Here is a 22,614-nt window from a genome sequence, read left to right as displayed (position 1 = left end):
AGAGAGAGAGAGAGAGAGAGAGAGATCCTACATCACCACAGAGTTTCTAGAGCATGTGATAGAGCCAGGTCGCAGGGCCTGGAGGATATGCTGCCAATTCACTGTTATTAGAAACTCCAGCACCAAGATTATTGAATAACCAAGGTTAAATAATGAAATACTAAAACTATATGTGAAAAAAGTTCATTTAACTAAAAATGCAAAAAAAAGAAAAATTTAATAAAATATTGAACAAGTAAAAACTAGCTTAAAACAACCTAAAACAAAATAAAAACACATGAGGAAATCTCCTTAGTTTTAGTATTTGTTACGCCAACTTGCCTAATGTGGCCTTAATGGACATGTTTATTGAGAATTTGGACGTCTACCAGACGGTCACTCAACTTCTTTGAAGAAGCTCTGTGTTTTTATCGAAATTCCGGTACTGACTTTCCTAAATCCTGCCTCTGGCAGATGACCTAAATACAATAATACACTGAAACTAATAAAAATTAAACATATTCAAACAAAAGTGAAACGAGTAAATTCTGGAAACTAGCTGAAACCAAACTGGATTGAAAGCAAAATGTCAAAATGAAATAAAAATAAAAAATAAACAGAAAATACAAAACTATAATAAACTATAAACTGAGAAAGCTGCTTTATTCCTTGTGCTTTGAGGGTGTATCTTCATGCTGAATCTTCTGTTTTGCAACTTAGCAGGGCAACTTTGTGGTGTGGCGGGATGTAATGATGTAATTTTTGCCCCATGTAGACCGCTTTGTAATAATTAAAAAGACAATGTCATTTTTCTGCGATAATCACTGACAGGGCAGCTCACTCAGAGAAATAACAAATGCAAAACAATTTCATTCATAAAATCAGAGCGAACTGAGTGTCTGTTGGTTTCCTGTTGATCGAACAGCTCCAACTGGCCTCAGTGGGAACGCCGAACAGAAGAGAAAAAACTCTGTTCTTCTGCCAAATGTGGATAGATGAAAAACAAATCTTCACTCTTCACTCTGCAGGCTGTTATCGCCGTGGGCGTGGGCGTACAGTGAAATACAGTACATCTCTCAGTGGCACTGGTCTACTTCCTCCTTCTTTGAACTCTCCCTGTCCAAATGTTCTTAGAGTGTCTACTCTGACTCAATCTAAACATGTTCTGTCATGTTCAGACACAGAAACAATTCCTCAATAAACACCACAAACAAATGGTTTAGTGTGACTTGGTTTCTGTCTCCTGTCACTTGACTTCTCTCGGTCTGAGTCATCCTTCTCAGAAGTGCAATTGAATTGCACGGATACAAGATTCAGCTGGACTTGAAACTGGACAGATTTCCTCCCAGTGGTAAGAACAGTTCCTGACTCGATGACAGACAAATCCTTTAACAACTCCGTCAGTGATATATTATTGTTGGAACGTCAGAAAACGATAGAAATGGAAACAGAAATACTTTTTCTTTGTTTTATATCACATGCATTACATAAAAGGGTTTCTCATCACATTGTTAAACTTTGCAGCAACATAAAACTTGTTTTGAAATCCTGTCCCTTTTATTTTTTCTGCAAATGTGAATGCATTTGAAACCAGCGGGTGCTCCCTTCACACAGAGACAGTCCAAATATAATCAAAGACTCCGGCTGGCAGAGTATATTTGATGCAAGCTAACAAACATTAAATTTGAATTAAATCTGACAAAATATGGAGGAAACCTACTATTAAACTCATCCGGCTGGAAAATGAGTTTCAGCTTTAAACCAAATGCTTAGAACAATTTGTGCTTTATGAGAACTGCTGCAAAGCAAGTTAGTTTTTAAGGTGTTAAAACTGTGTTCAGGTAAGTTTAGTGTAAGGTTTGGAGTTATGGATGTGGCTTAGTATTCAAATGCAGAGTAACAAGTGTGTCCGCATGTGTCATCTCCAGGCATGTGCATAGGTTTCTTCCAAGCACTGGTGGGACATCAGTGGGAGCATTTGAGCATGAAGGGTTCAGTTCCTTGATTTGTGCAGAATTTTGTGCATTTTCTCCACCAGCTTCTGCTGGAGTTTTTCATTTACGTGAAGAGAAACCCGAAAACAAAGCACCAGATGGCACAACCAGATTCCCTGAGTAAATCCTTTGCTTCTTTCTTGTTTTTACTGTGGGGCCTACATACATCTGTTTTAAATACTGGAGCGAGGTATGCCCGCTGAGCACCCTGAAAATCTCCACATGTGCTTTCTGTTAAATCCAAAGCTTGAGTCTTTATTTTAGTATTTATGAATACAGAGTTTTATTCAATTTGCAGTGGAGAAACAAATGGAAACTTCACAATGGCAGTTTCTGTCCCTTACAATAACCCACTCCTGCACATGCATTGCAAAAAAATAGTTTAGGTAAATAAAATAAATGCAGTGGTGTTACATGGTTACCCTTTCAGATAAACAAAAACTTTAAGATAAAAAATCTGAATCGATCAAACTCACATACTGATTTGTTTTTTTGTTGTTGTTTTTTTTACTTCCCGCCCACACGCGCTGCGCTGGTGTCAAATCAAACGTACCTCCTCAGAGCAGTCTGAAGCCGGTCAACAGCTTGGAGCGAGCTCGCTGTGCACACGGGACCGATCGTTAATAAGACACAGTGAGTAAATATCAAACACCTTTATGTATCTATGAGACATATTCCTGTTTCTATTGTGTTCATGCAAGCTTCGTTTTAAAAGCTGATTGGCTGCTTAGATTTACGGTGAACACGAGAGACAGGTTTGTTGTGAGTTCGTTTTTTCCACCTGTGCTATGCAGTCACCATTCATTTATTTTTGTAATATTTTATATTACTGAGTGATTTAAGTCTGTTTGTTTGTCAGTTTTTCGTAATGTAGGTATTAAGAACAGAAGTCAGAAACATTATAACAAAGCAGTTATTGAATAAGAAGTTAGATATTTACTTGAGTCATGCATTCCAGTAAAGTTTTCAGTAAAATAAAGATTTAAATAGCCTTACATGCAAATGAATGTAAAATAATCAGCAGCAGGTACAATTTAAATATTAGAAATGTGATTTATCGTAACTGGTTCTTAGATTGTTTTGATGAATCAATGTGGAGTGACATGCAGATATTTATTCAAGCACAGCATGTAACATGAGGTACTTTCACTTTGTCATTTATACTTTAAATACACCAGATCCACTAAAAAGAAATGATAAGGTATTTTACAAGCTTGTACGAAGATAAACATGTATTAGTGAGAGTATGGCCTTTTTCTCATTTATTTAAGTGTAGGACTTTCACATGTAAATGACTATATTTTAACATAGTACGACTGAAATTTTTGAACTTATCGACTCAGTTATTATTATTCCTTTAATACTGTTTTCTACAGTGCAGAGTAAAACTAATGAGCACTCAGTAAACATTAAACAGGAACATTATTGCACAAAAAGAAGATCATCAATTTCCTCCTTGAGCAGCACTTTGTTGGCTGGGTGTAAAAAAGTCCATTTCCATAGCAAGACATCTTGAAGAAACCTTCAATCAAGAATCAGGCTCTCATTATGGATGGTCGTGAGCTTGGACCGACTGGGGTTGTGTAAATAACACATATGGATTCATTGTAAACCAACATATGTCTTTAATCAGAATCAGAATCAGCATACTTCATTAATTCCTGGGGAAATTATGTGGGTTACAGTTGCTCCAGTACAGTAACATCAACAAAAACAGACCAGACTATTTAACAGTAGAATATGTTAAGATATAGGGAATAGCAGAATATAATATATAATCACCAAATAATAAATCATTCCTTAACATTACGCTTTGATAAGAGTTTTACTTTAATTCGTTTTGGTAATTTTGCCTTAAGATGTTTATTCTGAAGCCATTCTCACATATGCTGAACACGTGTTGCTTTTCCTTCACTTTACAATCCAGCTCATCCCAAGCCATCCCTGTTGGGTCTATGCTGGGGGAGTAAGGAGGCCAGGTCATCTGTTATGGTGGTTTGCTCACTGTCCTGTTAAAGGACAAGTGATTCAACTTCATTTCAAGTTAGCAACGGTGGCATTGAAAAAGAACAATTTCTAGAGGAGGAAACCTGGGGCAGAACCACATTCAAGGAGGGTGGACCACAGCAATAACCAGCTGTGGTGGAGAAATAATGTTCACTATAAACTCCAAACAGATGATGATTGTTTGTCATTCCAAGCTGTTGACTTAGGTGTTCCTTTGAATTCTGAATAAATTACAATAAATCAACCTTGTCACACAAAGATCCTCTCAAACCATCACAGTTCCTTCTCAGTGCTACACAGCAGGATCCACAAACATCCAACCAACTCTGTGTCTTGAAACAGTTAGATCTAAACTAAGACTAATCGGGCCAGAGTAAAAATTTCCACTGCTCTGATGTCATGTCTGATGTGTCTCTTGGCCAGAGTAGTTCTCTAAATCGTATCTGTCTTTCTCGATAATGCTTTATTTTATTTTGTTTATTTATTTTTTACAAATGAAAACATCAGAGGGACAGCTTATGTTGAATAGTTTTGAGATGAAGTTATAGAGGCAACACTGAAATGGTTTGAACGTTACTTGCCTGACTGCACTGTGCAAGTGTAAAGTTTAGTGGAGGGGGTGGGGGTTGTTTTTTCAGGACTTTATCTGAGGCCTGTGATTCCAGTGAAAGGACAGTTTCATTCTTCTGACTTTGTGGGAAAAGTTGGGGGATGGTCCCTTCCTGTTCCAGCATGACTGGAATCTCACCAGTGCATAAAGCAAGGTCTATAAAGACATGGTTGGGCAGATTTGGTGTGGAAGAACTTAAATGGCCTGCACAGAGTCCTGACCTCAACCTGACAGAACACCTTTTGGATGAATTAGAGAAATGTATTTCTGGAAGAATGGTTGAAAATTCCCATACACACACTCCTAAACCTTGTCTAAAGCCTTCCCTGGAGAGTTAAAGCCGTTATAGATTGGGTGGGCTGATATCACATTAACCCTTTAGATTAAAAATGGGATCTCACCCAAGTTCATGTGGGTGTGAAGGCAGACGAGCAAATACCTTTGGAGCATAAGACGAGGCGAAAGACCACAGAGAAGATTCATGGATGTAGTGAAGGTGGACATGCAGGAGATTGGTGTGACAGGATGGTAGAGATAGGGTAAGATATATAGGGTAAGCTATAGTGACCATTAAGTGGGATTTATGGTTCATGACCATATTGTGCTCCTTTGTTTCCTTGGCGGTATGTTTTGGGTCATTGTCATGCTGGAAGAACCATCCACGACCCATCTTCAGTGTTTTTGCTGAGGGAAGAAGGTACTTGTCCAAGATTTTGTCCTGTACCCTTTGCATAAAAACAGTCTCAGGATATTTTTCCACCTCCATGCTCCATGCTTGATTTTGGTTTCATCTGATCACAGCACTTTCTCCCAAGCCTTCTCTGAATCATTTAAATGTTCACTGGCCTGTACATGTCTGTTCTTGAGCAGGGGGACGTTGCAGGAACTGCAAGATTTCTATCTATTAATGTATAGTTTGTTACGGATGGCATTTTAGTGACTGTGGTCACAAATGCCTTCAGATCATTAACAACTCTTCCTGTGTAGTTTTGGGCTGATCCACCACCTTTCTAATGATCATCCTCACCCATGGGAGTCATGGTCTGAATGCTGTGTTGGGTGTTGGGACAATAGTCTAGGATGAAGAACTTTGGCCATGTTTAATGTACGTGTCCATGACTATGACACTACATACAGAAAGGATGCTTTTCTGAATATGGTTGCTCTGCAGAAAACAACCAATGGCCTTTTAATAATGCCCAACAGTTAACTGAAAAACATTCCACATGATAAACCCATATAACCAGGCAAAAGTAATGAAGATACTGCCAGTAGTGTTGTGTCTACAGTTTATTTTACAAGGGGAAAAAACATATTACAAACAACCTTGATTGGGTCAGTCTGTGCAAATGTTTGACATGCTTCTCTAAATATTTCCCGTGCCATTGCACTTTATTTGTTGATCATTTATTTGTGTGTAGAAGTGAAAGAATGTGGGCATCTCGTGCTCTGAACTTGACTCTAAAAACCTCGAAATCAATGTCTAAAAAAGGGGAACACTTTGAAGATAATTATAAATGTAATTGTCAAATGAATGTAGTAGCAACAATAATATTCCCCTGTGAAAGTCAATGGAGAGGAGATTAATGTGCTGTAATATTTGCAAGAGGATCTCCAGGGAAATTTGATAACATGCACTGGTAGAAACTAGTGCACTTTGGACTTATCAGTCTGCACAGAGGCTAAATGAACTTGTTTTATTTATCAAAGTGAAGGTACAAAAAGGGAGGAAGAGTTCAAGTCAGGGTATGGTGTCCAGATGTTACCACTGATAGCATCACGACAGAATAATTAACACACAATCACACAACTGTTTCCAGATTGCAGTATTTCTTCTTTACATGTATTTTCTTAAACCCAGGGAACGTGAAGTTTCTAAATGTTTCCTAATGTGGCTCCAGTTCTGCTTACAGCTTAGCAGTGTTGTATTTTACTGTTTTATTGTAATGGGAACATAAAATCCAGACATCGGATCTATAGTTGCCTGCAGCTTTACAGGAATCGTGGCGCTAAATTTTGATTTATTTTTGTCAGTTTCTAATTTGTGTTCCTTCTTGATTTAAGATAGTCCCCCTGCCAAGTAATGTGCACACTGTTGCTCAAGCAGAATGTTTAAAGACACGGTGAAATGCTTTTTGCTTTTTTCAGTATTTTTACAACAAAATCCCTCTCTTCTTTTAACCAATAAGGTATATAATTTGTTCAGTATTCTTATGTTTGAGGAGTGGTTATATGAATCACCTGTGGTATACATCCTGACCTCTGTTGCACTGACTTCACTCCCTCAGAACAATCTCTCATTCAGCATTTCTCGCAATAGTCAAACTCTTGAAAATACAAAAAAACTGAAGCTGAGAAGAAAACAGAGAAAATAGAAATGAGAACTACAGCACTCGGTTTTAAAACTACAGCCATGGCAGAATGCGTCCTCTGGTTGCACCCTTCTCTATAACACTAACAGCCACTTGCCTTTAAAGTTGTTGATTAAATTTTCATGAGGAAAACTTTTTCATTGTTTTCTTGTATGCATATTCGAGGTGATCATGAACCCCAAAGCTGTATGGCTTTTGGGAATTTGTGCTAGCGTTACTGACATCCTTACCTTAAAAATATGAAACACATCATATGACATACTAGCCATGCTGTAACTTGGGTTTTGGAATTTGGGGTTCCTGTGACATTTTCTTCTTTTTTTGATCATAATCAAGCATTATTCATTTTGCAGATTAATTTCACTGTACTCATATCTATTGTTTCGATGAGAGTGGGTCAGCCTGTACTTAACCATATTATTACAATAATAATATGGTGTGTTCATACAAAAAGCAAACCAACTTTTCCCCTCAGATATTGGTCCCCAACATCTAAAAAGAGGAGGAGCACGGCAACCAATCACGTTACAGCAACATACTTTCAGCCGTTACAATGTAGCCTACCTTTCTCCAAACTGAGTTCATTTTCTCTGTGTTTTATCTAAAAGCAAAGTTTAACCAGACCACTCCAATCGTCATCTCTGCATCCTCCATTTCTGATTTGTCAGTGGTGTCAGGAGAACCCCAGCTGGTTCATGCTTAGGCTGTTTTTCAGCAATGTTGCAATATTTAAACTTGCACAAATGTACTATGCCCTCTTCTTTGGTTTTGTTGAGAATGCACCATTACGCATGCAGTCATAGCTTTTACTACGAATGATCAAGAGAGACTGGAGGACAGGAAAAAAGAAAAGCTTGAAAGAGAATGAAACGTACAGTGCTCTTACAACATAAATAAAGTTTCATTTGGTTAATCTCTAAGGTTTCAGGGTTTTTGGGTTTTTTCTAAGAGGATAATCAAGGAAATTCTAAATGACTGCCCTGAATTACTGCAGTTAAGTCATATCTCAAGAACTGGATTTAAATCTGCCTCGTATATAAATCCTGCAAGTGTTTGTTGTTTGTATCACTCTGGGGATGTATATTTTTGTGAATGTTTACATCTGTATTTCCCTTGACAGTTTTATATCATCAACATGGAATTCTCAGAGGAAGACTACGACTATGAAAACACCACCTACAACTTCACCTATGATGACTATCCTGCCGTATGCGAGAAAGGGGACATCCGATCTTTCGCAGCCCTCTTCCTGCCCATCATGTACACCGTGTGTCTGGTGGTGGGACTGGCTGGAAACGTTTTAGTCGTGGCTGTCTACGCCTACCACAAACGCCTGAAGACCATGACAGATGCCTTCTTGACCCACCTGGCTGTGGCTGACTTACTCCTGCTCCTCACGCTCCCTTTCTGGGCTGCTGATGCTGCAAGGGGCTGGGAGCTAGGGGAGGTTGTTTGTAAAATCGTGTCCGCCTGCTACACAGTGAATTTCACCTGCTGCATGTTGCTGCTGGCGTGCATCAGCTTGGATCGTTATTTATCGCTGGTCAGAGCACAGGATAGAGGCCAAAGACGATGGCTACAGAGGGCGTTCACCAGGAAATGCTGTTGGAAGGTGTGTTTAGCTGTTTGGGTGACAGCTTTCCTCCTTGGCCTTCCTGATTTAATACTCTCAGAAGTGAGGCAGGCATCTGATAGAAATATCTGTCTAACCATCTATCCTTCATCTATGGCTCGAGGAGGTAAAGCTGTCCTAGAGGTGGTCGAGGTGTTGTTGGGATTCCTACTTCCTTTGCTGGTCATGGTGACCTGCTACTGGCGGGTGGGCTGTGCACTCCGGGGCCTCCCTGATGAGAGCAGAGGGAAGAAGTGGAAAGCTCTGCGTGTCCTTCTCATTGTCGTAGGGGTGTTTGTGATGACTCAGCTGCCTTACAACGTGGTTAAGGTGTATCGGGCAATGGATACAGTCTACAGTTTAGTGACCCACTGCGGGGCGAGTAAGGTGCTTGATCAGGCGGCTCAGGTGACAGAAAGCCTGGCTCTCACTCACTGCTGTCTGAACCCGATCCTCTATGCCTTTGTGGGGTCTTCCTTTAAGATGCACATGATGAGAGTGGCCAAGAAGTTTGAAGCGAAGCGAAGGAAGAGGGGAAGCAAAACAACAGAAACTAATGTGGAGGAGGGGATGGAAATGTCATTCAACTCCCACACTGCATCCCAAGAGACAAACTCATTCTCAATATGAGACATGACTAAAATGTCAGCGAGGTCTATGTGTCTATATATGCACACAAGGTCCAGCAGGAGAGCATATAAAGCTTTTGTTGATGTAGGGTGTAGCAGCAGTAGCAAAATGCTTGCAAATCATTAAACTGTTCAAAAATCCCACTAGTTTTAACAGTCTGTTCCTAAAAACAGTCTTTTTCTGCCAAAGCGAACAGTTTATGTGCTGGTTTCAAAGAGCTCCAATATATATTACTTTCTTTTTAATAGCTGGATGAAAATCCAAGTCCACGGACATCACCAACTGCTGCATTTCATTTCTTGAGATACTCCACTTGGCTCTTACTACAGCTACTTCAGTTGCTGCTTGTTTTTTTGGATTCAAAAAGCATGCTTTTCTAAGTTGAAGTCAGGTGACCAAGTGGTAAGTTAAGAATATCCCAGCTCTCTGGCCCGAGAAACTCTTGGGTTGATTTTCCAGGATGTTTTGGGTTTTTTCCGTGTGCACTGTAAAATGCTATCTGAGCAGAGACTACAGGCCTGTACACTTCATAATTCATCCAGCTACTTCTATAAGCAGGCACATCAAACACTAGTGACCCGGTTGCACTGGCAGCCATGCCAATGCCATAACACTGCCTCCACTATGTTTGACAGATGATGTGGTTTGATTCATATCACGAGTCATTTCTCTCTTCCTCCATATGTTTCTTGTCGTATCAGTCTGATAAAAGTTCATCTTGGTTTCATTTGTCAAAAAAAAAGGGAAAGTCTAATCTGTCTTTCATGTTGCTGAATGTAACCAGCGGTTTGCACCTTGTGAAACACACTGTGCTGATCATTTATCATGAGGGTGTATCTGGAGAGTAGACTTTGCCAATAATATGTCTACCTCCTCCCCAGTGTTCTTCTTGGTTGTTTTTTTAAACCAAGGAAAGAATTCTGCAATATTCCACTTTAGTTGCTTTCTGTGGTCTTTCAGGTCTTGTTTTTGAGCTGGCCTTCTTTTAAAGAACATACTAGATTGCAGAGTTAGAGATTTATGCTCTCTTTGACAGGTTTGTTTGTTTGTTTTTTCAACCTAATGTCCTACCTCACCCTTTTTTAATATCTTGCAGGACGTAATATAAGGAGTTCAGTAGACAGTTACCAAATACAAGCTCAACACTTTGAACCAAATGCAGATATTTGTTTAGTTTTCCATTATTCTGCTTCTCAACTGTCCAGTTACATCTAAACCTCTGAAAATGGGAGTCTGTGTAGCTATAAAGTCAGTACATTAATCACGTTTTATCGTTTGATTTAAAAATCTGCTGAGGTGGTGAACAGAGGTAAAACTACATAAAAATATTCTCCAAATACTTATGGACCTAACTATCCTTTTAATCCAGATCTTCAAGTTAACTTGTGCTTCTCTGAAATTTCACCAGAAACTTGCACTCTGCCCACACAGTTAAGATTTATTACTAAACTCTCTCTGCATTACACACTAAAAACACCCACAAAGGAAAGAAAAACCAGACCTGCTGGAACTTCAGCTTTGTTGAAAAAGTGCTTTGTTTAATTACAATCAACCATGAATAAAAACTCCAGACCCATTTCATGTAATAATCTGCACAGCCTGTAAACCAGATATTATATCGTGCACCTATGAAAGGGTGAGCAAAGACTTTGAACCTCTGTATGTTTGCCAAATATCTGTTTTTCTCAGCTCAGGATGTATCCTGAAAACTCTTAAAAAAACAAAAAACAAAAAAAAAAAACCCAACAAACATTAACCATCAACAGAATTGCTGTAGTGCGCTGCTGGTGTTTCAGAATCATGTGATATATCTACATCCACTGGGACTTTGGTTTGATGTGGGAACGCCGCATTTGTTGTTTCCTGAATTCCTAGGAACATCTGAAACACACATTTTTCCACACACAGATTCGCTCCTCTGCACTGAGAGCCGAGGCTGCACAGCGGGGTAAAAAACACTTTTTTATGAGGCAATGACGAAAAGTTTGTAATCGTACTTTATCACTACATATGGGTTTACCACTGAGCTGAAATTCCTTAGAAAATGTGTAGCTGCAGACAGAGGGAGGGCTGGACACATTCAGATATTAATTGTTACCCTTACCGTCCAGCATCGGCATCATTAACCCTGACAGATATAAACAGGATACTGCATAGTTCAAATGTTTTTGATGTCTGTTGCAACTTGTTTTTCTTTTTTCCTTTTTTTTTAAATGCTCCAATTTGACAAAATGTATACAATCGAATGTTTACTTGTGTCATTCATTTTCTATTCATTAGATGTGAGGTTTATTTATTATTCTTTAGTATTTTTTTTCCCTGCATCCCAGCTGGTGGAACTCAAGTATTGGTGTATACTGCAGGTCACACAATGTGGAAAGCATCTGAGAAATGTTATCCATCTGTTAAAAGAGCAAAACACTTCATTGAGCCAAAAAAGAAAAAAAAAAAAAAAAAAGGGGGGGGGGGGAGGGGGTTGATCCAATTTGAATTGTTGCATACCTTCTGTGTGATTCAAGACAATTTTGAAAACAATTATTTGTTTCAGACTCAAAATTTGCATTCGAGTGATTTTTGTTCATTTTCCTTACATGCATTTCCTTTGCAAATACAACTGTGCTCATTAAACTGATTTATTGAGAACATAAACAATATATCTTACAATAAAAAATGAAGTATACAAAAAAAAAAACAACTCTGCATTTGTACTATATTTAGAACAAAAGTGCAACAAAATAAATTAAATTATGATTAAGGCAGTCAACTAACTTCAGCTTCAAACCTGAACTACTTTTTTTTTAATTAAATAAGTAAAAATATTCAATTATTTAACTAATGATAGGATAAACTGAGGCCTAAAATGGCAGTATCACAATAATTTAGAAAAGAAAACTTTCTGACATTTTCACAAAAACAAGGTAAACAAAATGTAGCCAAACCATTAATTCAATAAATACAAAACGGTGGTTGAAATTTAACTGGGAAATTGAATAGATGAAGATGTACTGCATGAAGACAAAGCTTACATCTCCTGAACTGGATCATCAAAGAAGCAAATACTGAAATGTTATTGCAAAGTTTAACTTATCTACAACACTGTTACAGTCCCAAAAGTGGATAAGCTGTGCAAAGGAAAACAGTTATCAACAACTCAAGCTTTCCGCTGGATGTGGAAAAATACAGAGACACAAAAGTGCAGCAGGAATGTGAAGGATTTCTCTGTTTACTTGAGACCTCGTGGCTCATGGCTTTATAAATACCTTATGGTTCATTAAATCAGGCACTTTTTGCTGGACAGAGTCTGGATATGTTTAGCTGTGAGGTGCACATCAGTGAAGTCTTTGTTTTTTGTTTTTGTAAGATGACAGTGGTATATCAAAGTATCATCTGTGAAATTTTAACAAATAGGACAAATCTTTACAGTTTTTAAGAGGCAGAAAGTGCTTCTCAAGATTGTAAGAGTGTGCATCAGAGTCACTGTCAGACATCAGTAATTCAGGATCTGCACATCAAACAGGTCACACACTCCCTCGTTGTCATCCAGGTTGAAGCTGTAGTCTATACCTGAATTTGGAGAAAGGAATCAGTGCAAAAATGAAAAGATGGCACCCACACTGAACACACATTCCAGCTGTTGATGATTTAGGACCTAGATCAGAATGTGAAAGGCAAGGCCCAGAGTTCAGAATTGGCCCGACAAAGACATTAATCCAGCCCGCTGCACTGCTTTGTATAATGTGAAGGAGGACAAACATTTACACTTTCATCTGTATTTTCATAAGTTTTACAGCTCCTTTAATAGATAAACAATTAAATAACATTTTATATTCATGTTTAACATTCCTGTTTTTTTCGTAGTCTACTATAGAAATCTCCCTTTTCTTAATTAACAAAAATGTTTTGAACAATGAGCTACCAGAACTTTTTCGGTAATTTTACACTTTTATTTTTGAGTTTAAGCCCAAAGAGTTGTGCTGTCAGAGCAGCATTTCTTCTTTAGACTGTAGAAGTGGATGACTTGGATGACTGATGAAATGTTTCTCCCACTGAAAACACTACTCCCAGGAGAACAGAAGCAACTTTTTGGGAAATGTTAATATGCCAAATTAAGATGTTAAATATGTCAAATAATAAACCTGCTAAGCATCAGGATGTTAGCATTAACTCAGGAGCATCTGTTAATCATTTGAATGTCTTCTCTTTGACCTCCAGTCGTTAAAATGGACACATTATAGTGATGCCTAAGGTCTGAAAGGTAAAACCAGAGAGCTTTATAACAGAGTTAGGGGTCTCAGTTTATCTGAAATAGGACTTTATGGAGGTCTATATGTAGGTAGACTACCTCCAGTAGTTAGGGGTAAGTGTGCCCCCAATTAGACAGCATTACAGAAAATTGGGGCGATGAATGGAAGCCAAGCAATGCACTGCTGTGGAGGGGTGAGCAGCAATATATATTTAAGCGTAGATACTGAATGTAGTTAAAACAGGTGCTGTGATGCTTACCATCAGTGGACATGAGTTCCTCAATCAGGTCAACAGCTCCTACAAAGAAAATTAAAAACATGTTTCTATTCCACTGTGGTGTTAAAACGTTCACTGTTCTGGACCATTTGTAGCATATCTGTAAACAATTCATTCCTTTCCTCCCACTGAAAGAAAAAACATTAAATAAAAGCATGCTTAGACCTAAGAACGTCAACTGAATCAGAACTGAAACAAATGTGAAGTAAACATTAAAAAAAGGAAAAAGACTTATGATTCTATTCATATCCCTGGGCCTCACCCTCTCGGTTATCCTTCATGTGGTCTCCAGTGGCACTGAGCTTCAGTAGGCTGCTCACATCCAGAACAGACTGGAACTCCTGGTCCACCAAGTCCATCTCCTGCTGCTCCAACCCCATCACTGGTCGACCGTGATAGACTGCAGACAGAATGAGGAGTCGAAACAAGGTCACTTAACCTCATAATGAAGGATTAAGTTATCTGGAGGCAGAAAACAACAAATGTTGGAATGTGCACTTGTTTACTTTAATGTAAGAGTTCGAAAAACATGATTACCACCACTCTCATTTGTCCAGTAAATAAGAAGTTAATGCCAAAAGGCTGTTAATTTATTAATGTCCACGAGGTCATGCCTGAAAAGAATCCTATACATGGCCCACTTTAAATCTGAATTATTTTTACCTAACTCATTCTTAATGTACAAAAAAATAAACACACCCAACCCTATGCACTGGCTTCTCATCTACACACCACTGTGCAAAACATACCATAAGCTTTCATTTTACAGAATCCAAGTGTTTCCAAATGTTGAGTAAGTAAAAATCATTCAGTGAAAGGTCTTGTGATTTTGTTGGGGCAATTCCTCATTTTTTTATTTTCTGGAAGGATGGTCAGACTGGGTTTCGCTTTGACACTCTTCTACTTTTAGTGCAACTCTGACTCATCCTCTATAAAACTTAGAGCTGTCAGCTGTCGATCTGTCAGATATACTGGAAGTCTTTTTTTAATAAAGCCACATGAACATATGCAATGATTAGCCACATTAAAACCAGTGAAGTATATGGCACCGCAATGCAATATTCTGATGGAGGGAAACTGGCATCAACGTGGATGTCACAAGCACCACCCACCTAAATACTGTTATAACCCTTAACAGGCTGCCCACAGGTTGCATGGAATCCAGTCTCAGCATTACAGAAATGTACAAAAACAAGTCAAATTAAGGGAGTGCCTACAGGACCCACTGCAGGCATCCTGGTGACGGACACCACAGGATAACTTCAGCGGTCCTGTGACCATACTCAGAGGGGCCAGAGCTGTTTTGCACAAGTGTATTTTTCCACAGTGTTAGGCAGGTGGTGAGGCAACCTTTAAGCAGTGTAAACAAGTTGTCAAGTAGCTGCGATTGGGAGAAATTTGATATCTTGTGACTCATTTAGGTGGAGAATGTTATTCCAGAGAATCTGATAAATAAAAATGAAACTGTCCCATAGTAACAGCACTTTGAGGTTATTGAAGATCAAGTTTTCTGTGCAAAATTTTGTTCATACTCTCCTTGTTTATCATTTTTTCACAAGCTACAAGAGATTGAAGTAAATCTGCAAAGAAATGGGTCAAACTGTGCATACTGACGCTACAATTTTCCTAAGACTTTAGATTCTTTTCTTACGGCCTAGATCTGGTTCATGTAACTCTGAAAGTCAGCTTGCTAAGAGAGGGAACATAGTGACAGACAGCAGTTTTATTTTTTGTTTCAAGATATTAGCACTGTATAGTATTACAGAAGAAAGTAGCAACTAATAACTTCTGCTGTTCTTGCATGTCAAGACTCTACAACAGCTAATACTTCCAAGTCAGCTGATAAACAGCAATACTTTTAAAACAATAAATCAATCACATTTACATAATCAATTTCAGTGTTGTCCGTGGACAGTGTCTGATTAAAGTGCAGACTTTCCGGTTTCTTTAAAGGGTTTTAAGAAAAGTACTGCATCAACCGTTTTGGAATTGCAGCTATTTTAATACACAAGCTCCACATTCAGTGGCTCAGAACTCACTAGACAACTGACTGACAAGCAGCTTCCTGTCAAGTGAGGCTTGTTTCCACGTTACCTCACAATAAAACATCTATGACTTCCATGTTGATGTTGTGTACGTGGTTTACTGGAAGCTGAGTCTGTCTGGACTGTGTCTGTAGGCAAAACATTTCCCTGAAGCCATCCTGCAATACAGTTAAACAACCAGGAGATCCTCTGATATTTTTATAAGACTGACAGGCCAATCATTTTGCATTCCAGTGCTGCTGACAAACACCTTTATAACCAGATACTAAAAAGTAAATAGCAAATTGAGAATTTTACACGGTGAATTACAAGAATTACATTTACCTCTATGTACCATTAAAAATAATGATAATGCAAGTTTTTCTTCACCTTGAAAGTTATGGTGTGGATTTGGTAATGTCTGGTATTGTTAAGGAACTATTTTTGAATAAATGCCAGCAAAGGCTGCACAGTACCGGTTGCAGTAATATGCCAAGAAACGTTGCAATGCATCCGGCCATGACCAGACATGACTATGTGAACATCAAAAATACCAGAAGTGAAATCCTTAAATGAAGAAGGAAGCACTTTTGACTGCTCCTGAGGGGTCACCACAGAGGACACATCTGCACGTTTTATTCTGACACAGATTTTACGCCGGATGCCCTTACTAACGCAATCCTCCTCCCATTTATCCAGACTTGTGACTGGCACTCCCAGTACACAGGCCTGGGGCCCCCTGAGGCTTAAATACATTAAAGTGTTAAAAATCAGGACCACACATGCAGTTTATTCTGTTAAAATAGGCACTGCAGTTCAGAAACAACATGCGCAACTGTTACTTGAGGCCAGTTTATACCACCTTCACATTATATCTAAAATATTTTATCAGTTTCTTATAACTTATAACTATAGATTTATAGTTATCATCCATAACAATCTGGCACTACAGAAAGAAGAGGAACGCAAACTCCATTGTTAAAAGCAGTTAAATGAAGGGCAGTGCTTACAAATCAAATGTAACAGCAAAAGCACCCATCACTCATAGTAGATCACTCATTGTTTAACATCGACAGTGTGTCTTTCTTAAAAGAAAACACACTATCATGTTTGTTAGGACACATTCATTCTTTTAAGAATATATGATGTTTGATACATTTTTTTTTTTTTTTATAGAAACGATAGTCTTTATATAGGACCTCAAAAAAAGGGGTGTACAAAACATAAACTGACCGACATCAGAACAACATATAATGGCTTCCTGAAAACTTTCTTTTCCTAGCTAAACATGAGTAACTTCCAAGTCTACAACAAAGGATAGGAAGTCTTCTAATGAAAATATGTATTAAATGCTCTTTTTTAGCAGAAAATTTAATCTATAATTAACAGCTCTCACTAAACATATGGCTAGCAATTAAATCATTTACAAAATAACCAAAATGCTGTTATCAAACAATAAACTGCAATAAAGTTACAACAATATAAGGTAATATTTATTACCCTAGTGCAGTGGTTTTCACATTTGCTCCTGTGTGTGACTCTGACACCGAAAACCTGAAACCTTATGTAGCACCACAAATTGGTTGACTATATAATTAGTAAAAACTGTTCCAACGAAAACTGAACATCAGAAAGTAAACCTAGTTCTTCTGAATTGGTCACTATGTCAGAAGTTTCTTCTGAGGCCACTTTAAATTTCACAAATGACTCAGGTTGTAGAAGTTTTTCTTGACTACAAATGCAAAATTTTTATTACACATGTGTTCACCACAGCCTCTTTAGCAGGCAGTAAAACTCTGTGGTGGTTTTGTTGAAGAACTTCAACAGCATTAAAATTCACATGCCCTAAAGCCCATCCTTACCCATCTGCACGTCAGGAGGGGTGGCCGACGGAGTCAGCACATCATCATGTTCTGGCAGCACCATCTGGTGGTCTGAGCAGAAAGACTCCTGGCTGCAGCAAGAGGTGGTGTTGGTGTTGGAAGTGGAAACTGAAAGAGGGAATCTCTGCAGGCTCGCGGGGGTGCTGGGTGGAGTTGGCATCTGACAGATGTCATCAGTGGGGGGTACAGAGAAGACCACAGGCACTCTGGAATCTGAATCTCTGTTGATAAGCATGACCTGAATGGGAGCAGAGTGGCTGCGCAGGTTCACCTGGTACTTCTTTTGACCACTCTGACTCTTAAAAACAGCAGCATGTCATTAAGTATGTCATTTAATAAAGCAGTTATATAGTTGATCTTTTTTTTAAGAATATTTAAAACTGATCAGATGATCACAAGGGCATGAAATAAGATGCTTGCAGTGATAAACACAGAAAACTGTGAGATAAATGTGCAGTGTTTTTAGGTTTGCACTGTTTAGTTTCTGTGCAACTTTACAGTTTTACTGTTTACCATCACAGCAATATCTAGACGCTCATAAAGTTACAGGCTAGCTGATTGATGTTAGAGCACACATAGGCCATTATGTACAAAATAAAAAGCCAAATGTAACGAGAATCTTGCAGCTCACTCACAAGCTTTTATCCACCTGTAATAAAATCTGCTAGATAAAGCCTGTGCTGTGTCTGGCGTCTGTTCTCATTAAAGCAGAGTCAAATAAAGCAGTACATTTCTATACAACCAAAGCAATACTACCATTTCTGGCAGTGGCACCTCCAGCTGAGTCCCAGCAGGAGCCACAACAGCTAGAAGTGTTTCTTCACTAAAAGCGCTGCAGATGTCTTCATGCGTCACAAATTTATATGTGTAGAAGTGTTAAAGAAGCCGGATTACTGTTTGAAGGAAATGGAGACAATAAACTTGAAAAACAAGAACTGTGAGCATTGTGCAAATCGGGATTAGCCTGGATGTCATTTCACTGCTTGACAATGGCAATTATATTTATAATCCCTGCTTTATAGTGTTTTCTCTGATCAATAGGCAAACAATGTTAAAAGGATCAGAGAAGGATTTGTTGTCTCTGAACTGAGTAAATGGGGCCTCGAGGGAACTAGAATTACAAACCATGCAGACAACAGTACAAAAAAAACACCCGGTGATATTTCACTGCAAAACAAAGCAAGCCCTACTAACAGATATTTTACTCATTTAATATGAAAAAAATGAGTTAAGATTTGGTTATTTTACAAAGTCTTAAGATGAAAAAGAAAATCAGAACTTCTCTTCTGCCAACATATGATAGAAAAGGCAGAGCGATGACATGAGATGCACAAAAGCAGTGTCTCCAAGTGAACTAAATAAAAACATTTATTTCAAAAATGTAGTCATAAAAAGGATATGTGTTGACAATGGGATCATGGTTCAAGTGTTTGATGTTCTCCTCCAGCCAGGCCTTCTGGTTGTCCAGCTCTTTCTCTTGGGCTTCCAGCTCAGCAATTTGGGCCTTTAAGACATTTACCTGCTCCAAAGCCTCCTCAGTTTGGCTGGCTATGTTCTCACCCCTTAACATAACGTACAGGATAAGGATGTTTTCTCAGCATTTGCTCCATCTGCTTCATCTTCAATTAAAGTGTGTTTATCTTTAAATTAATGTAAGCACCAACTCTGCATGCATTTTTAAATCTACAGGAACATTAAAATAATAACAACTTTTTGAAATAGTAAACATTTTGTCTCACACCTCCACTGGATTACATTCTTGTTTTTCTTCTCAATTAGCCCCACCCCTTCCAGTACATTGGTGATATCATATATCCTCCTCTTCTGCTTCACTGCCAAGCTGTCTGCAGCCTGTTAATTCAGACAGACATATCAACATCACATCCATATTTCCATATCAGCTGTTCATTTATAGCATCTTGAGATATACACTTGCAGGTCCATCATAGATACCAGGAAGTTTCTGCAGGAAATGCTTCATCGGTGAATCCAAGAAATAGGGAATTTGGCAAATTAAGCTGCACAAAATAACAAATCAAACTCCTTGGCAGAAGAAGCCAGTTATGCAATACCAGAGGCGAAGGGAGGAGGGAAAGGGCTGAGTAACCTGCTGTGTAAACATTGCCCAAGTTTGGCGGGCAAGAAGAGAGGGAAAATGCTACCAATGATAAAAAATAAATAAATAAATAAACAGTTGCAGTAATTAAAGCTTCAAGTAGATCAGAGATTGACACAGGCAGTTAACATGAAACAGAAGTCTCCAAGGAGAGCACTGGAGTGTAAAAGTCATTTACAAATTTTACTAGATGCCCAATACTTAAGGACATTGCTAGTGGGGAAATTGAATAGATGAAATCAATTACATATATAAAACTGACTGGAAAAAATTTGATTTGGGTACCGCATTGTTATATGTTACTGCAGGATCCCACACGGAGTCAATTGATATCTGCTAGGTCTCAGGAGCATAAAGACAGGTAGGCAGAAACCTTAATTTCAGGAGTTAAGTCTTAGCCTTCTCTTTTAAAAGGAGATGATTCCTATTTCATCTTATAGCCCATGGACATATGAACCTGGTGACACTGGGTCACAGGATAATGCCATGTTTAATCATAATGCAAAAAGACTGGGGATCAAGGTGCCACTCTGGCATCTCCCCGGTCGCTCATTAAAATTAGGTTTCAAGGGAGACTGCTAAGTGTATTTTAGTGCAATTCAATTAGGCCTGATTTAGCATTAAACACACGACAAATTGATAAAGCATATGAAATACAATGATTAGCTAATTTTCTGTCAACAAATACTCTAAAAAAAAATTCTTTAATGAAGAAAAAAAAAACCTTTTGAGTATCAGTGGAACTATAAAGGAGGAGTCCGGGTAATGGCGGCTTGCTAGTCCACCTGTTAAAAAAATCAGTATACCTGACTGGACCCGTAATGACCGACAGCCCTTTGTTCGCATCTGTTGTATTAATGTTGTCAGTGGAAAACACCACTTAATGCTCCCCCCAAAACAACCCACAAAACCCGTCGTCTCCGTTTTACTGACCACTTTCAAATCAAGGACGCCGTCCTTGGCTTCTTGGAGCAGGCTGACAAACTTAATAGTGAGGAGCCCCAAACTTTTCTCATGGCGACTCGATGTCGAGGGTGCCGTCTCAGTCGTCTCAAACTCCATCTTCTTTTTATAAAAGAAACCCTTACTTGTTTTTACTCAGCCACCTACGTTTTAATGCGAATAACGATAATTTCTTTAAGTTAGCAAATAACGCCGGATCCCTTAACGGGACGATAGCAGCACCTGAAGGGTTTTTAAATGAACGGACGTTACGTTAGGGTCCTGTTGCTATGGCAACCCATTTGCGGCTCGTGCCACGGTCGACCCCCACCGCCGAGCTCGTGCCAACTAAGTCCCGCCTCCCCGCACATCAAACATCACTGACCAATCGGTACGATTAGTATTAGTATGGAAGCCCATAGCAGCCAAAAATATAGGTTAGCATTTTTTAACTAATTAAAAAAAACATATAACATTTTATTGAGCTATTCTACTTATTTAAATTATTTTGTTATAGGTCGTGTTTAAATTTAGCTTTCCTAACAAGGATTTCATACCATCTAAGTATATCTTAATCATATTTTGGTAAAATTCCCAAACACTATATTCAAATTAACTTTTTTTTTTTTTTATCTTTACTTGATAAGTCATAGTAACTTAACATTCTTGTCATTTTTATTTTTTAAAATGGGGAAAAATCAACTAATCCTAACAACTAATCATATATACAGGATTATATATAGCACCTATTTAACACAAATTACAAAAATGTTTGGACATCTGTAAAATCACAGTGAAGTGACTTTTAAATCTCATGATCCCATGGGGTTTTTTTCTTATTCACAACTGAGACATTTTGTTTTATAATGACAAGTTCTAGCTTATTTTGAGTTTGATGGATGGCAGCAACATATCCCAAAAAGGACAGCACTGGGACAATAAAAGCCTGAAAAAAATGATTTAAAAGAGAGAGAGAGAGAGAGAGAGAGAGAGAAGGACTAGCAGTATTATACTAATTAACTAGCAACAGGTCAGTAATGTGACTGGTTATAAAAAGAGAGGTGTATCATAGAGGCAGATTTTCTCAGAAGTAAAGATAAGCAGAGGAAGAACAGGTTCACAAATATGAAAAAAAAAAGACCTGCACTACAAATTGCATTATAAATGACAATTTCAGAAAACTGTTCATCAGCGTGAAATTGTGAATACTTTGAATATCTCATCATCTACAGTATGTGATAGCATCAAAAGATTCTGGGACAAGGCCAAAATTAAATATTATATGCCTGTCATCTCTGATGATATAGGGGTCCATTAGCATCAATGGCAAATTGGCAGCCTGCACCTCTGGAAATGCACTATTTATGTTGCAGGGTCTACAGGTTGTAGGGCAATATACCGTAATTCCCGAACTACAGAGCGCACCTGATTAAAAGCCGCATGCTCTAATTGTAGAAAGAAAATCAATTTTGTACTTGTACAGGCCGCACCGGATTTTAAGCCGTATGCGTTTCACCTGTAATATGAGATATTTACACAGAAATATTACACGTGAGGATTTTTAACATTTAATATAAGGTAACATAAACATGGTAACATAAATGTTATGGTAACATACAAAAATACATACTGCAAATGCTTTTTTTCCTCGAACAGCGCCTGTAACACGGCTACCTTTAAGTCTACGTACGTATCGTAACACACAAATTACGTTGCTTATGGTTTTTTTACGGAACAGTGCACAAACAACATTACAACGTCTCTTAACAACTGATAAAAATATATACCGTGTATATATACACTACTTGTCATTTTGATTGGTCTACTGTTACCAGGCAAAATGTTTTTGGCCGCATGAAAAAAGAAATGCATTAGCCGCACGTCAGTATAAGCCGCAGTGTTCACAGTGTGGGAAAAAAGTAGC

The 22,614-nt window shown here is 38.4% G+C and overlaps 2 protein-coding genes across 3 annotated transcripts; one reads left to right on the top strand and one right to left on the bottom strand.

Annotated features, from left to right (window-relative positions):
• Nucleotides 1-1,203: 1,203 nt before the first annotated feature.
• ackr4a (atypical chemokine receptor 4a) lies at nt 1,204-11,896 on the top strand. Its single transcript, XM_005948982.3, has 3 exons — nt 1,204-1,330; nt 2,535-2,606; nt 8,083-11,896. Exon 3 carries the CDS (start codon nt 8,098-8,100, stop codon nt 9,202-9,204), a length of 1,107 nt encoding a protein of 368 aa, XP_005949044.1. The 5' UTR covers nt 1,204-1,330; nt 2,535-2,606; nt 8,083-8,097; the 3' UTR covers nt 9,205-11,896.
• Nucleotides 11,897-11,947: 51 nt separating this feature from the next.
• On the bottom strand, nt 11,948-21,038 carry e2f5 (E2F transcription factor 5). 2 transcript variants are annotated; one of them, XM_042214838.1, is made up of 8 exons: nt 20,682-21,038; nt 19,374-19,483; nt 19,033-19,194; nt 18,389-18,497; nt 17,612-17,924; nt 13,988-14,125; nt 13,708-13,746; nt 11,948-12,768 (listed from the first exon to the last, which is right to left on the bottom strand). In XM_042214838.1, the coding sequence occupies exons 1-8, from the start codon at nt 20,808-20,810 to the stop codon at nt 12,692-12,694; spliced, it is 1,077 nt and encodes a 358-aa protein (XP_042070772.1). In that variant the 5' UTR covers nt 20,811-21,038; the 3' UTR covers nt 11,948-12,691. The 2 variants fall into 2 exon arrangements, with proteins under 2 accessions (XP_042070772.1, XP_005949043.1); XM_005948981.2 differs by having other exon boundaries at nt 17,612-17,930; nt 20,682-21,036.
• Nucleotides 21,039-22,614: the final 1,576 nt, after the last annotated feature.

Source organism: Haplochromis burtoni, unplaced genomic scaffold (assembly GCF_018398535.1).
Source record: "Haplochromis burtoni strain Fernald_Lab_line unplaced genomic scaffold, NCSU_Asbu1 Contig_617, whole genome shotgun sequence".
NCBI lineage: Eukaryota > Metazoa > Chordata > Actinopteri > Cichliformes > Cichlidae > Haplochromis > Haplochromis burtoni.
Note: the sequence above shows the minus strand (reverse complement) of the source record. Positions and strands in the feature narration are given on the sequence as shown.

Bases quoted from the DNA above. Each gene is read 5' to 3' on its own strand.
- e2f5 (XM_005948981.2), bottom strand. From the start codon at position 20,810: ATGGAGTTTGAGACGACTGAGACGGCACCCTCGACATCGAGTCGCCAT. The intron at 18,498-19,032 runs ATATCCTTTTTA...ACACTTCTACAC, and splicing joins CATGATCCCATTGTCAACAC to ATATAAATTTGTGACGCATG. The intron at 17,931-18,388 runs GTAGTATTGCTT...GCTGTTTTTAAG, and splicing joins AGGTGCCACTGCCAGAAATG to AGTCAGAGTGGTCAAAAGAA.
- ackr4a (XM_005948982.3), top strand. From the start codon at position 8,098: ATGGAATTCTCAGAGGAAGACTACGACTATGAAAACACCACCTACAAC.